The sequence below is a fragment of the Ictalurus furcatus genome, chromosome 2, assembly GCF_023375685.1.
Source record: "Ictalurus furcatus strain D&B chromosome 2, Billie_1.0, whole genome shotgun sequence".
Taxonomy (NCBI): Eukaryota; Metazoa; Chordata; class Actinopteri; order Siluriformes; family Ictaluridae; genus Ictalurus; species Ictalurus furcatus.
Genome location: NC_071256.1, coordinates 31,982,137 through 31,997,853, shown reverse-complemented (window position 1 = coordinate 31,997,853; position 15,717 = coordinate 31,982,137). Strand labels below are relative to the sequence as shown.

The 15,717-nt window shown below is 37.2% G+C and overlaps 1 protein-coding gene across 1 annotated transcript; it reads right to left on the bottom strand.

Moving 5' to 3' along the window:
• Positions 1–5,449: 5,449 nt before the first annotated feature.
• On the bottom strand, positions 5,450–10,653 carry phb (prohibitin). Its single transcript, XM_053614644.1, has 7 exons — positions 10,562–10,653; positions 9,828–9,932; positions 7,499–7,660; positions 6,963–7,105; positions 6,760–6,876; positions 6,558–6,653; positions 5,450–6,298 (listed from the first exon to the last, which is right to left on the bottom strand). The coding sequence occupies exons 2-7, from the start codon at positions 9,910–9,912 to the stop codon at positions 6,086–6,088; spliced, it is 816 nt and encodes a 271-aa protein (XP_053470619.1). The 5' UTR covers positions 9,913–9,932; positions 10,562–10,653; the 3' UTR covers positions 5,450–6,085.
• Positions 10,654–15,717: the final 5,064 nt, after the last annotated feature.

The window sequence follows — 15,717 nt, the reverse complement described above, 5'->3', positions numbered from 1 at the left end:
ATGTAATATAAAGTCAATGACACATTTTTTTTTTTAAAACTAAAACCTTGTTAAAAATATTTTTTGCCTGGGGGGAAAAAAGTGCTATTAAGTTCCGGATACTTGGTGCATTAAAACAACAATTTCTGTATTTTGCTTTGGGAACAGGATGTGAGACTGTAGTGATTTAAAATAATTCATTCGAGTATGCAGGATGAAAGAGCTCATCTGGATGGCAGTTAAAACATGTGCAATTCTTGCAAAACAGTATATTGTGTAATAATAATAATAAAAATCTGTCAGCTGCATTTTGGACAAGCTATTAAGGATAAACTATTGTTTTTTCTTTTTAAATCCCATAAAAGGGAACATCAATAACAGTCTGCTAGTTAAAAATGCATGGACCTATTTAACTCCTGTCCTTCTTCAGAAAATATCCCCCAGCACCTCCAATTTGTGTTTTAAATGTCAGGTTAATATAGGCTCAATATAGGCTCTGTAATGCACATGTTCTGGAATTGTGACAAGATTTAAGCTTTTTGGAAAATGGTTCATGCAAAGGATTTTAAAGAGTTTGACCCAGTGTTTATTTATTTATTTATTTTATTTATATTGTGATGCCGTGGATGAAGAGATCTATGCATTAAACATTTATACCTATCTGGCCAAAATGTAGATTATTATTATTATTATTATTATTATTATTATTATTGTCTAAGCCTGAAGTGCCATAGGTTAAGATGTGGCTCATAAAAGGAACCAATTCCCTTAGAAAAATTGAACATACGTCTTGCATCAAAAATTTACTCTAAAGATCTCAAGACCTTTATAGATACATATGGAAAAGGTGATGTGATTAATGTAGCAAGTGTTATTTATAGTCTGACTTCGTAATTGTTGTTCCATTTTGGTTATGCTGTGTTTTGTTGTTGTTGTTGACTTTTTCCCTTCTCCTATCTTTTCTTTCCTCCCCCTTTATGTGCCTTGCCCTGTTCTTGTATGTGGAATCAAATTTATGTGAAATCACTGATCACCAGTGATTGTCATTATAACCCTGTGCATGGACCATTCCCCCCTAAATATGTGTTAGACTGAAAAGGCTATATATCTATATTACATTCTAAAAACAAGCTCAAACTACAGTTTATTCATTTGCTTTGTTGCAAATTCATAGCATTTGCTTATTCTTGCATGCATTTTTTAATGCATGCATTTCAAATAATAATAATAATAATAATAATAATAATAAAAAGATAATCACAGACCTGTAATGTGCCTTTCCTGAGGGATTGTTTTTAAAAACACTTTATTTTTTTTAAGCTAAATAAAATAAAATAAAATAAAATAAAAACAACGAGACACTTCGAATGAATGAACAACACGTGAATGAGAACAATAACGTGGGTGTCTAAATACCAGGTGTAGAAACACAGAAATTTTCATATACCAAGAGGGATAGCCTACAATTTTCTAGCTGTCATTATCAATTAAAACAATGAAAATGGCCTGAAAAATAAAGGCACAAAATTAAGACATTATGGTGACAGAAGGCAGATTTAATAACCCCTTTCCCCCCTAAGTTTATCCAAGTGCTGGGGTGGTACAGTTGGTAACTAAGAAGACAAGGACAAATTCTGACTTAAGTAACTACTTATACAAAACAAAGAGACAACTGTCTGAAGAAACAAGTCTTTAGACCTCTGTGGATGGAATGGGGGACTGAGTTGGCAAGCGGGTGTCAAGTTTTGAACCAAGATAATGTGGTGTAAAGACCATTGACTATTCTGAATGCTCTGTATAAAGGTAGATCAAAAGGAGACAGAAAGTCATAGAGATTTTACCAAAAGCTCTGCAGTTTGTGTATTATATGTAACATCATATTCTTAAGATGAAGTGAAAACTGAGACAGAACACTGCACTAGGATAGCATGGGCTCAGTAAACGTGCTTAACATATGTAAGTGGATAATCTCACCTGAATACTGTAATCTTGTACCTAAGAAATGTGGCTGTAATTATTAAGACTATGATGCTCAAAGTGAACATCTTTTCAACACACTTAGCAGTACCTGACTCTACAGTATACTGTTATAGGAAGAGAATGTTTTAAAAATAATCACACTATCTGGTGTTGGGGGGCACAGTGGCTTAGTGGTTAGCACATTTTCCTCGCACCTTTGGGGTTGGGGGTTCGAATTCCATCTCTGCCCTGTTTGCGTGGAGTTTGCATGTTCTCCCAGTGCTTCAGGGGTTTCCTTTGGGTACTCCGGTTTCCTCCCCTAATCTGAATGGCATTTCCAAATTGGCAGTTCAAAATTGTTAGTAGTGTGTGAATGTGTGTGATTGTGCCCTATGATAGGTTGGGACCCCGTCCAGAGTGTCCCCTGCCTTGTGCCCTGAGTTCCCTAGGATAGGTTCCAGGCTTGTGACCATATGTAGGATAAGTGGTAGCGAAAATGGATGGACGGATTATTCAGTATGAGGATGGGTTCACTTTTGAGTCTGGATCCTCTCAAGGTTTTTTCCTCATATCATCTCAGGGAGTTTCTCATTGCCACCATCACCTCTGGTTTCCTTTTCAAGGATCTCAAACTAAATCTACATCCAGATTTCTGTAAAGCTGCCTTGTGACAATGTTTATGGTTGAAAGTGCTATTCAAATAAAACTGAATTGAAGTTGTATGAAGAAACTGTTTTATGTGAAACACACTCGTTCAAAATGAGAAAGCTGCTTCTAATATATTGGCATCACAATATAAAAAGGATAATAATTAACAATCTATTCCAGGTTTGTACCTGTATCTGTAGAAAATTAGTTGGTTTCACGAAAATATATGATGGATGAATATCTATGGAAGCATGCTAATGATAACTACAGTAAAATACAATATGGGATGCCTCAAACTTTAACTAGTATTAAATTGGTGTCTAGGAAAAGACAGGAATCAGTTGTTTTTGAAAGGCTTAGATGTGAGATTGTGTAACAGATGGATGATCAGGCCATCTAGTGGACATAGAGGAAAATCTTCAATAAAAATACACAAGTGTATACAGCGAGCTAAACACAGGTCAAGGGTAAAGTGCAACATTACATGGATGAACAATTTTGGTAAATAACGTGCCATTTGGAAAACAGTGGGTGGAAACCCCTAACCTGGTGCATTAAGCTGTAAATATTTCCCTTATAGTAAGGTAAAGTGGGTTAAAATGGCGTCCCCCATGTAGCTTTAATAGTAATTACTATGTTAATTGTTTATGTTGTTGCTATTAGACGGCTACATTTTAGCTCAGTGAAATTGTCAGGTTATTTCAACAATGAAGTAATTTTTAGGTAGAACATTTTCCTTCAAATTTTAAGTAAAAGTAAATATTTAAGACTGATATGCTTTAGGAAGTAGAATTAATTCATTTAAGGAGGAGTGTTATAATATTTATAAACCTTCTGAAACTTGTGGGGCAAAATGGCTACAGGTCAAAGGACCATTTATTAGCCTTTTAAGTAACATAAATACAGACTACAAAATATCGACAGCAATTTATTGTTATGTGGCGATAACCACCAAACCATGTGGCTAAATAAAAATACATTTTCTCAGGCAAGCCCCACTTGTAAATGCTAGCTACCATCAGGCACATAAATACTCATAAATATTTGGATGGTGAAATAATGAACATGACCTCAAAGTGCAAGCTTCAGCTTTAATTTGAAGGGATTTACATCCAAATGGGGTCTAGGAACTTTTTATATGTGGTCCCCCCCTTTTAAGGAACCAAAAGTAATCGGACAGTTGGCTGCTTGGCTGTTCCATGGCCAGGTGTGTATACATCTACAGTTGATGTACGGCATTTGCATTTGAAATATGTTGCTGTTAACTCTCAATATGAAGTCCAAAGAGCTGTCACTGCCAGTGAAGCAAGCAAGCCATCATTAGGCTGAAAAAAATCAGAGTTATAGCAAAATATTACATGTCAAACTATTTTGGACCTTCTTAAAAAAGAAAGAACGCATTAGTGAGCTCAGGAATATCAAAAGACCACAGAAAACAACTGTGGTGAATTCTGTAGTGAAAACAACTGCAGGAAGAATTATTTCATTGGTAAAGGAAAAACCCCTTCAGCAACAGTTGGTCAGATCAAGAACACACACCAGGAAGTAGGTATATCACTGTCAAAGTCAAAAATCAACAGAAGACTTCACCAGAGTAGGGTTTCAGACTGCAGGCAGTCACTGACCGCAGGCAGTCACTGACCGCAAAAGATTTGCAACCAAGTGTTAAAAATGACAATTTAATTGATATGATTGATAGTCTATCAAATTACTTTTGGCTACAACAAAAAAGTGTTGTAGTTCCCACATTGTTCATCTGATTTGGATGTAAATACCCACAAATTAATGTCTGGGGTTGGCATTACATAATTTCATTACTATTTAATTATTGATAACACAATAACATTGTCAATGTCCAACTATTTATGGATCTGACTGTATTTGGGTAAATTTGTTGCTTGATAGCAAACAGTTAACTTGAGGTTGATGTATTACAGTCTAAGGAAGATTTACAGAGCCTAGGTTTTCCAGTTCTTATACTCTCTATTTACTAAGGTTTATATCATTATTAGAATTATTAATTTAAATGTGTAGAATTAATAAAATAAGGCAAAACTACCATAGTGATTTAGGTGGGCAGCACATTGGCTGCTACATCACAACTCCAAAGTCTCCAGTTTGATCCTGAACTTGGGTTAATCTCTGAATGGAGTTTCACATGTCACTGTGTCCATGTGGGTTCTCTGGTTTCCTCCCAATGTGTGTGTGCATGGTGCCCTACAATCAACTGGTGTCCTATTCAAGGTGTATTCCCACCTCATGCCCAGTGTTCCTAAGATAGGTTCTGGAGCCACCACAACACTTGACTATGTTAACATGCTTACTAAAAATGAATGAATAAATATTTCTGAAGTCATTTTGCTCCAGTGGTTAAACAATAAAACTTAATGGAAAAATTTGAATACGGGGATAAATTTTTGCATCCATTTGCTTTTATGTGACAGAAACTTTTGATATGTTATTTAACCATTTAATTTTTGGGAAGAAGTTAATATTTTCCTTGTTATATAGGTGGAACTTCCCCACCAGATAAAAAGAAAAGAGCTAACAAATTAGCTAATCACAAGTGTCAAACAAGATGGGGGGGATGTTTTAAAACAGAATTTTTATTTATTTATGAACAACTATTTTCTGATCAAAAATCATACCTGGTTTGTAAACACCTTAATCTCATTTGGGAAAAAGCTCATCTGTTTAATCTTTAACTTTCGCTTAAGAACAATAGTGTTCCTTAATCCATTTTCCTCCAAACTGACACATACATTCAGAATTTGCCAAATCCGTGATATTGATTATGGAATTAAAGCGTGAACATATTTTATCTGATGTGTATTCAATTAAAGAATGCAGACATTATAACCGGTGACTGTTGATCCTTACCGAGCCTAGGAACCAAAGCTCGTTTGCAGTTTATTCAGATTCAAACTGACAGCTTCATTACATTTCAGTAGAAATGTTTTCAATTTACCAATTTGTGACTTCTGGAACACGTGTGCTTTCTGCCACACAATTAGAAAAACAATACAGAAAAAAACAAACCAGTCAGGCTAACAGGGATAAAGAGTGAGACTTACACATGAACTGATTTCACCAACTATTAACTAGCTTTGACTTCTCCAATTTCTTATTCTTGAAGACTCCAGGGCTGTCTTGAGGATGTTTGCTGCTTTAGTCATTAATACATAAACATGTTACGTTACATTTCACAAAACACAAACACACACACTGCAGAGCTGCTGCGTTCCCGATCCACACTTTGACTCCATTTCACTGGTGGAAAATCTCCAGTCCATAACTTCAGCCATAGAGAGAGTGAGCGAGAGAGAGAGAGATAGTGAGACTAATAAAACAGAGGGGACAGCTGGCCATCTCTGAATAGGTCGCGTGTAGGCTCTTCAGCTGCTGCTCTTTCTCCCTGCCATGCCTCCTTCATCAAGTTTTCCTGGAAGGGGAAGTGCACTGAAGTGTGTGGGTTCATGTTTGTTTGTGTGTATGTGCCTCACTGGGGCAGTTGCAGCAGTGTGCCCTGACCCGGGGGGAGGTAGGTGACGTTGCGTGATCGGCTGAGTTGGAAGGCGATGTCCTCGGCTGCCTCCAGCTTCCTCAGCTCCACCAGGCCGTCTCCTGCCACGGCCAGAGAGTTGGCGATGAGTAGCGCAGCCTGAGAATCACCTTCTGCTGAGATGATGGCCGCCTGCTTCTGCTGCTCTGCCTACACACACACACACACAAGCACCATTGGAACTCAAATACGTTTGAAGTTTTCCTTCACTTAAACTACCATCTGGAGGATAAAACAATGCTAACGACATTGCAGGACTGAAAGGCAGCTGCTTTTACTATCGTCATAGAAACAGGTGTCTTAGGTTGGTGGAAAATTAAAGGACCTTGAGTACTACTGGCTCTTGTTTGAGCTGGTTTACGTTTTTGAGTGTTCAGCAAAAACAGTATACGTTTACTATTTCACTTACTTTCTCGACAACGAACCTCGCTCTTTCAGCTTCCTGTTGGGCCACCTGCTTCATTTCCACAGCCTCTGTGAACTCTTTACCAAACGTCAGATGTGTCTGCAGAGACGGAGGAAAAGTTACGACATCTTGGGTATAGAAAGCATGTTGTGCATAGAAAAAACCTAATTAAATCAACGAGACAAGGAAGAGGAGAGGGAGTTACCAGTGAGACATCGTCGAGGATCAGGCCGAAGGTGGACGCTCTCTCGGTCAGATCTTCACTGACCTGCTTGGACACGAGCTCTCTCTGTGTAATAAGTTCTCCTGCATCGAACCTGGCCTAAACACACACACCCCCTAATAGGTTAACTCTACACATTACCATCATATACGTATACATTTTTCTATACATGTAATGTTACTCACCACTACAGCCTTCAGCACTTCAGTGGTGATGGAAGGAAGCACTCTTTCATCATAGTCCTCACCAATGCTGGTGAAGATCCTCGGTAGCTGACCTGCTAGAGGCCTGAACAATATTCTCAGAGTGATGTTCACATTCTGCAGATCTGACAAACAGAAAGGGGGATATAATAGAGTGAGTGTTTTAGATTTAAAACAGTATTATAGACCCAGTGAACACCATTATTCTACCAACCTCCATATTTTTCCTTCACACACACACACAAAAATAGACAGAGTCACAGCCACATACCCAGAGACACATGCACACTAGTCCCTGAGCCAGTCTCAGATTTACAGTTACGATTACACAATTTTGCAGTTCCATGAAACAAGATCACTGAGCAGTCTTAAAACAGATCCTAACATTCTTAACTATCAGAAAGTAAAGAGTTAAAAACAAACTAGTTTACTTCTTTTTCACTGGAATGACAAGACCATGACCAGATTACTTCAGGTCAAGACCGTGACAGTCAGTTTCGCTTTCCGACAGCACTTACCTTTGCTTCCAGTGACGACAGGAACATTGCGTGGTCGAGACCTGCAGTCAAAGATGATGGGTTTCTGGACCCAAGGAATCAGGAAGTGTGTTCCTTCTCCAACCACGATGTCCTGAACTCCTCTAAACCGGTCAAAGATGACTGCCTTGTGTCCAGCATCAACTGCAGGACAGACACCAAGCACAGATACAGCTTTGAACAACAGATCTTTAAAATTAAAATGATCAAGAAATCAAGAAGCTGCAGGGTATTCTAAGCGAACGACCCAAAGTATGAAGCTGTTCCTATAAACTGACAACCTCTGAAAGGTTTTAAATTAGGAACGTTTTAAAAAAAGTAATACTGTAAATCATTAGTGGTACTGAAAGATTTGCCATTTATGACTTTTTATTATTTATGCACTAATGTTGCAAGAGCTCTCTTCCTCTCTAGGAGCAGGGTTACAATTTCATATGGAGGAATAGTATTCATAGGAAAAACATCAGCAAATACAGACAGGAGTGATGATGTGGTTGCATTTAAGCCAAGTGGATAACCCAGAAATGGCTGTCAAAAGCAAAATAATATTAGGAATGGAGATATTATAAGGAACACAGCCAAACACTGGTTGACATAGCACAATTCTAAACATACAGAAATGCTTTGGTCACAGTTCTCCTTCTCCTACAGCTCCATCCACCTCGTCTACAGCATGTCTGCCAGGCTAATAAATTCCCTACCGATAAGATTTTGTAACGTATGCTGCAGAACAGTCATGAAAGCATAGTTTTTTTTGTATAGTACTTTTTTCATCCATTTTAGAGAAAATGTAGTATATTGTGATACATCTTTTCTAGGTATGAAAATATCCAGTTCATTATAGAAGGTTTTGTCCATATGGTCAAGCCTTACTCCCAATAAGATCTTGGTCAAATTACACAACAGATCGAACAATATCATGTTCTTCATGTCAGACTACAAGATTGTAACAATAGACCTGCGATTAAGAAATTTATTACATTTTGCTCACATCGTCAGTCAGTGGGGTCTGGGCTTGTGCAGAAAACAGGGTCGCATAAACAAACATTCTTCAGAGTGACCTTGAAGGAATAAGGATATTATTCCTGTCCGTTAGTATTTATTCGTTTCCATTGGCATTGCTGTATTTGTAGCTTTCCTGTGAGCCTTCCTGCAATCGGTGGCTTTTAGATGAGCATTGTAGGCGGCTGTCTTTGGTCGCAAAGGCACTAAGTCGGACCGCCAATCTCAACTCACGAACAAAAAATTGTTTTACGATGTGCAATTTTGTCAATAAAATTGTACAGTGAACCTAAAAACCTATATTTGAGTCTGTTGTGGTTCTAGTATGAACCAAGGACCATGCTGAAATAAAGATGGAGATATATAATATGGTCTGCACTTATATAGTGCTTTTATCCAAAGCGCTTTACACTGTGTCTCATTCACCCATTCACACACACACACCAATGGTAGCAGAGCTGCCATGCAAGGCGACAACTTGCCATCGTGAGCAACTTGGGGTTTAGTGTCTTGCCCAAGGACACTTCGGCATGTGGAGTCATGTGGGCCAGGAATCGAACCACCAACCCTACGATTAATGGACAACCCGCTCTACCACCTGAGACACAGCCGCCCCATATATAATATAATATATTATATGATATTATATCACACACAGTATTGTGGTGTAGAGCAAAGAAGCCTTAAAAATAATTTAATTAAAAGTTTCTACACAAATAAAATATTATAAATAGCAGTAAACAGTAATAAAAGAAAGTCAGTATTTGTTGTGATGACCCTATGGTTTAAAAAATAGTAGTGCAAGTACAATTTGTGCAGTTTTACACACACACACACACACACACACTATATTGTATATATATATATATATATATATATATATATATATATATATATATATATATAAAAATAAACAAGCTGGTAAGTGTTATTGCAGAACCAACTTTGCCCTGTTCTTTTCGAGACCTTGACTGTCGCACTTGCTTCATATTTTTGCAGCAAAACCCAGCAGCCTTCATTATGTTTCTTTTTGTCTGAAAAGTCTCTCTTACATAAAATATTGTTTTCTTTATCGACATACAAACATCTTTCCGTAGCATTTAATTGTGTGCTGGAAATCTAAAATGATTTGTAGTGACTCGATAATGTAGAAATCATAAAATAAACATCTATAACAAACCTTGTACTTAAAAAAACAAAAAAAACCAAAACACAAAACAGTGCCTAAGATTTTTGCACAGTATCAATAATGTTATTTATATGATATATATTTATAATACACGGTATTTCAACCCCTTAACCTCCTTACCATTGTAGAGGGCAGAGTTAACCACGCCTCCTCCGATGGCCAAGGCCAATCCCAACTTCCCAATGGATTCGAACAGCTTCGCCATGGCAACAGTGTGTCAGGGTCCTGTAAAGAATGACAAGATTTTATTTTCCCCTACATATTTATACAGTTTCATGAGAATGGGGGAAGACTGCTGAATATTCAGAAAGAAAAGTATAATCAGACCTAGAAGTTAATCACTCTGCTAGAAGCATATACAAGTATCTATGAGATAAAATTTTATAATGAAGATGAATAGCAGAAAGAGAGAGAGAAAGTGAGAGTTTATAAACCATGACTGCTGTAAATGAAGATGAAAGATGGGTTTGTGGAATAAAACGTGAGCACCATTAAGAGGCCTATTCTACTAAAATGGAAGCACAAATTTATCATTCGTGTAACAAACTAAAGCTGCACAATAATACAACAGGTAATTTCTGTAATTAGTTTTAATAATGATGACAACTGCTATTCTGAACTTCAATTAAAGCCTTCTGACGCAAGCTAGCGTGACATGTAACTAGCCGAACTTGCAGTGTTAGCTAACATTACATCTACCTTTCAGAACAACATCAAAACCCCATCTAAACCTACGATTCCTGAGAGCAGAGCTTATTAATATTACTATATCCGACATACAGTGAAGAAAATGATTAATAAACTGTTAAGTAAGCACGAAAAGCCTTCAGTTCTAACACAACGTGATAACTCACCAGCTTTTTGACGGTTCACTATGACCTCCACCAGAGCCGACGTAGGAAACACATGAACGCGTGGGCTTTGTGCGCATGCGCAAGACTTTTCAATAACAACCATTCTGATTGGATACTGCGCAACTTGACGTATGATTATGGAGATAAGTTATTGGTTCACCTGAACGCGGTTGGTTATTCTAGATAGCGTAGTTTCAATGCTTCGTTTGACTTCCAATGCATTGTAAATAAACGGTGAAATAAAAGTAATATGATCAAGAATATATACTGCACAGTATTGTGTAAAATATAATGATGGTAAAATGAAGCTTTCTTGTCAATTGATTCGAAAAAGAGGAGTAAGAGATTTACTGGAAGCTGTTTAGTTCAGTGCACGCTAGTGGCATCTGCTGGTCAAAAGGGAGAAGTGCAGATAGTAACTACTGCGTGCTTATGCTGCCTTCAAGTGCTCATGATAGTTTGTGCGTTTCTCAGTGAGTTTGGTCCAACTAATTAAAAATAATCTAAAAATTTAGCGAGGGAAACGTAATACATTCTGCTTTGCTTCTAGGTGGCATTGATCTCTTAGATATTAAATGCATTAACAAACATATTCACAAGATTTTTCAAATGAAAAGGAAGGTTACACCAAGGGGTACATTTTACTGGGGATCCTTCTTGATGAATATCTTAATAAGGGCCTGGTTTTTTCCAAGCAAGTTTTGTGTATCTAATAAGGTTAAGGAAGTCTACTTCAAAATTCCGCATATAATCTACCCTGTTAATTCTTCTATTTGTAAATATTCTGAAACTGTTGAGTCTGAAATATCAATATTTTATATTGAGTCCTACAGAAGTGAATCACTTTATTGTTCTCAAAGATATTTTTTTTTTAAATGATGAAAACCCTGATCACTTCTCTTAAATATGCTGCCAACCTTATTTTGTTCTTTTCTTCTATTCATGTATATGTGTATCCATGTGTTTGTTCATGTGTTATTGTATCATATTCGAGATAAGAATGTGATCTCCCTGTTAATGTATTTATTTATATGTTCTGCAAAAAAAAGGGTAGTCTGTGTGTACGAGTTAGGAGTTTGTGATTATGATGTGGTCTGTTGTTCAGTTTTCCAAAATCGGAGCCTCCTACTTCCTACATTAGCAAATTCAGCTGTCTGAATGAATACTCACTGTAAGTTGTCTACAAAAACCTGAAATTAAAGAGTTGTTGGTTAGTGCTTCATTTATTTTAAACGGCATAGAACAACTATGAATTATCTGCACTGGACACAATGCGGCAACTGTAACTCATCTGTGGATAATATCTGTGGACAACTATCTCATCTGTAGATAATATTTAATCTGTGGGTACCTATCTCATCTGTGGACAACTATCTCATCTGTAGATAATACCTAATCTGTGGACAATTATCTCATCTGTGGACAACTATCTCATTTGTAGATAATATTTAATCTGTGGGTACCTATCTCATCTGTGGACAACTATCTCATCTGTAGATAATACCTCATCTGTAGATAATACCTCATCTGTGGACAATTATCTCATCTGTGGACAACTATCTCATCTGTAGATAATACCTCATCTTTGTGTACCTATCTCATCTGTGGACAACTATCTCATCTTTAGATAATACCTCATCTTTGAGTACCTATCTCATCTGTGGACAACTATCTCATCTGTAAATAATACCTCATCTGTGGACAATTATCTCGTCTGTGGACAACTATCTCCTCTGTAGATAATACCTCATCTTTGAGTACCTATCTCATCTGTGGACAACTATCTCATCTGTAGATAATACCTCATCTGTGGACAATTATCTTGTCTGTGGACAACTATCTCCTCTGTAGATAATACCTCATCTTTGAGTACCTATCTCATCTGTGGACAACTATCTCATCTGTAGATAATACCACATCTTTGAGTACCTATCTCATCTGTGGACAATTATCTCATCTGTAGATAATACCTCATCTGTGGACAATTATCTTGTCTGTGGACAACTATCTCATCTGTAGATAATACCTCATCTTTGAGTACCTATCTAATCTGTGGACAACTATCTCATCTGTAGATAATACCTTATCTGTGGACAATTATCTTGTCTGTGGACAACTATCTCATCTGTAGATAATACCTCATCTGTGGACAATTATCTCGTCTGTGGACAACTATCTCCTCTGTAGATAATACCTCATCTTTGAGTACCTATCTCATCTGTGGACAACTATCTCATCTGTAGATACCACATCTTTGAGTACCTATCTCATCTGTGGACAATTATCTCATCTGTAGATAATACCTCATCTGTGGACAATTATCTCATCTGTGGTCAACTATCTCATCTGTGGACAATTATCTCATCTGTGGACAACTATCTCATCTGTAGATAATACCTCATCTTTGAGTACCTGTCTCATCTGTGGACAACTATCTCATCTGTAGATAATACCTCATCTTTGAGTACCTATCTCATCTGTGGACAACTATCTCATCTGTAGATAATACCTCATCTTTGAGTACCTATCTCATCTGTGGACAACTATCTCATCTGTAAATAATACCTCATCTGTGGACAATTATCTCGTCTGTGGACAACTATCTCCTCTGTAGATAATACCTCATCTTTGAGTACCTATCTCATCTGTGGACAACTATCTCATCTGTAGATAATACCTCATCTGTGGACAATTATCTTGTCTGTGGACAACTATCTCCTCTGTAGATAATACCTCATCTTTGAGTACCTATCTCATCTGTGGACAACTATCTCATCTGTAGATAATACCACATCTTTGAGTACCTATCTCATCTGTGGACAACTATCTCATCTGTAGATAATACCTCATCTTTGAGTACCTATCTCATCTGTGGACAACTATCTCATCTGTAGATAATACCTCATCTTTGAGTACCTATCTCATCTGTGGACAACTATCTCATCTGTAGATAATACCTCATCTGTTGACAATTATCTCATCTGTGGACAACTATCTCATCTGTGAGTACCTATCTCACCTGTGGACAACTATATCATCTGTAGAAAGTACTTAATTTGTGAGTACCTATCTCATCTGTGGACAATTATCTCATCTGTAGATAATACTTCATCTGTGCGAACCGATCTCATCTGTGGACAACTATCTCATATGTAGATAATACCTCATCTGTGAGTACTTATCTCATCTGTGGACAACTATCTCATCTGTAAATAATACCTCATCTGTGAGTACTTATCTCATCTGTGGACAATTATCTCATCTGTAGATAATACTATCTCATCTCTGGACAACTATCTCATCTTTTGATACCTATCTCATCTGTGGATAATATCTAATCAGTGGATAACTATCTCATCTGTGGATAATACCTTACACATAACCATTACACTGTATAGAACTGCAACACAAAATACTTTACTTCCTGCACCTTAGTATAGCTATAGATGTACAGTGGATCCGGAAAGTATTCACAGCGCTTCACTTTTTCCACATTTTGTTATGTTACGGCCTTATTTCAATATGGATTAAATTAAATATTTTCATCAAAATTCTACAAACAATACCCCATAATGACAACAGGAAAGAAGTTTGTATGAAATCTTTGAAAATTTACTAAAAATAAAAAACAAAAAAAAGCACATGCACATAAGTATTCACAGCCTTTGCTCAATACTTTGTTGAAGCACCTTTGGCACCGATTACAGCCTCAAGTCTTTTTGAGAATGATGTTACAAACTTGGCACACCTATTTTTGGGCAGTTTCTCCCATTCTTCTTTGCAGGACCTCTCAAGTTCCATCAGGTTGGATGGGGAGCGTCGGTGCACAGCCATTTTCAGATCTCTCCAGGGATGTTCAATCGGGTTCAAGCAACTTTAAAGCATCTCTAGGAGTAGGAGTAAAGTTTAAACTGGAGTTTTTGAATATTTGTGTGCTAAAACCTTCCTTGATTATGCAGATGATAATAAATGGACAGAACAAGTTCAGCCTGTGTGAACACCCTTCAAATCATTAAAAGGGGATCTCTCAGTACGTTTACATGGACAACAATATTCTGATATTAACACGATTAAGACAATACTCTGATTAAGAAACTGCCATGTAAAACAGCGATTTCTGATGACCTTAATCCGGATAAAGTCATGCTCAAAGTAAACACAAATCGAATTAAGATGTGTGGAGTACTCCTGTTTTAGTCGCATTATCGAAGTGCATTACAGACATGTACACACCTTAATCACACTATTAACGCCGTGTGAGAGTTTTAACCGCATTTTGTGTCAGGACATATACACAAAAATTTTCTTTCCATCCGGCGTCATCAAATTTCATTAAAACAACTCTTTCCCACCAGTCCTTACTTCGTACTCTCATCCAATAACTCAGAGTTTGTCGCGGTGGCACAAATGAAATGTTGCCAAATGAAAGCACAGAGGAGGCATGTTTCTGGAGAATTTGTATCTGCCATCGTCTATTTGTACGTATAGCATGACAAATAATTAACTGCACTAGAAGCTTTCGTAAAATTAAAAATGAAACACCCAAAACTGTATACGGTATCATAACAAAAATGTACTGTATGTCTATACATGAAATTCTGGAGGGAACGTCGGATGGCGTGACGTGGGGACGTAATGACGTGTGCCGTTAATCGATCTATGTTCTATAACATGTAAAATGTGAACATGAAGGGAGTATTCTAAAAGCGACTCATGTAAACACCTTAATCACAATATTGTCTTATTCAGAATAAGGTCAATAATTAGATTACTGCTGTCCATGTAAACGTAGTCAGTGATGAAAACTTTTTAATGTGGTTTGTTAGACATGTTAGACATAAACGGATAGGTGTACTGTATGAATGAGTTTCATCATGGTTTAGGCTGCTATCTGTATAAGCGATATTTCTTAAACAAAGCAGGTCAGGGGCACACGTGCAAAAATGGACAAAGGAGCCTACATATTATTGATCCGACACAGTCGGTACAGTTCAGTGAATCATTTAAAATGATTCACCTATTGTACTTCAGTCATTTAAACGAAGGCGCTTTAATCACACTTTATAAAGTCGGCACTAGATCAGCATTCAGCAACTGTAGCGTTTGCTGCGTGTGCTGTACGCATATGTGTGTGTGTCTGTGTGTATGAGTGTGCG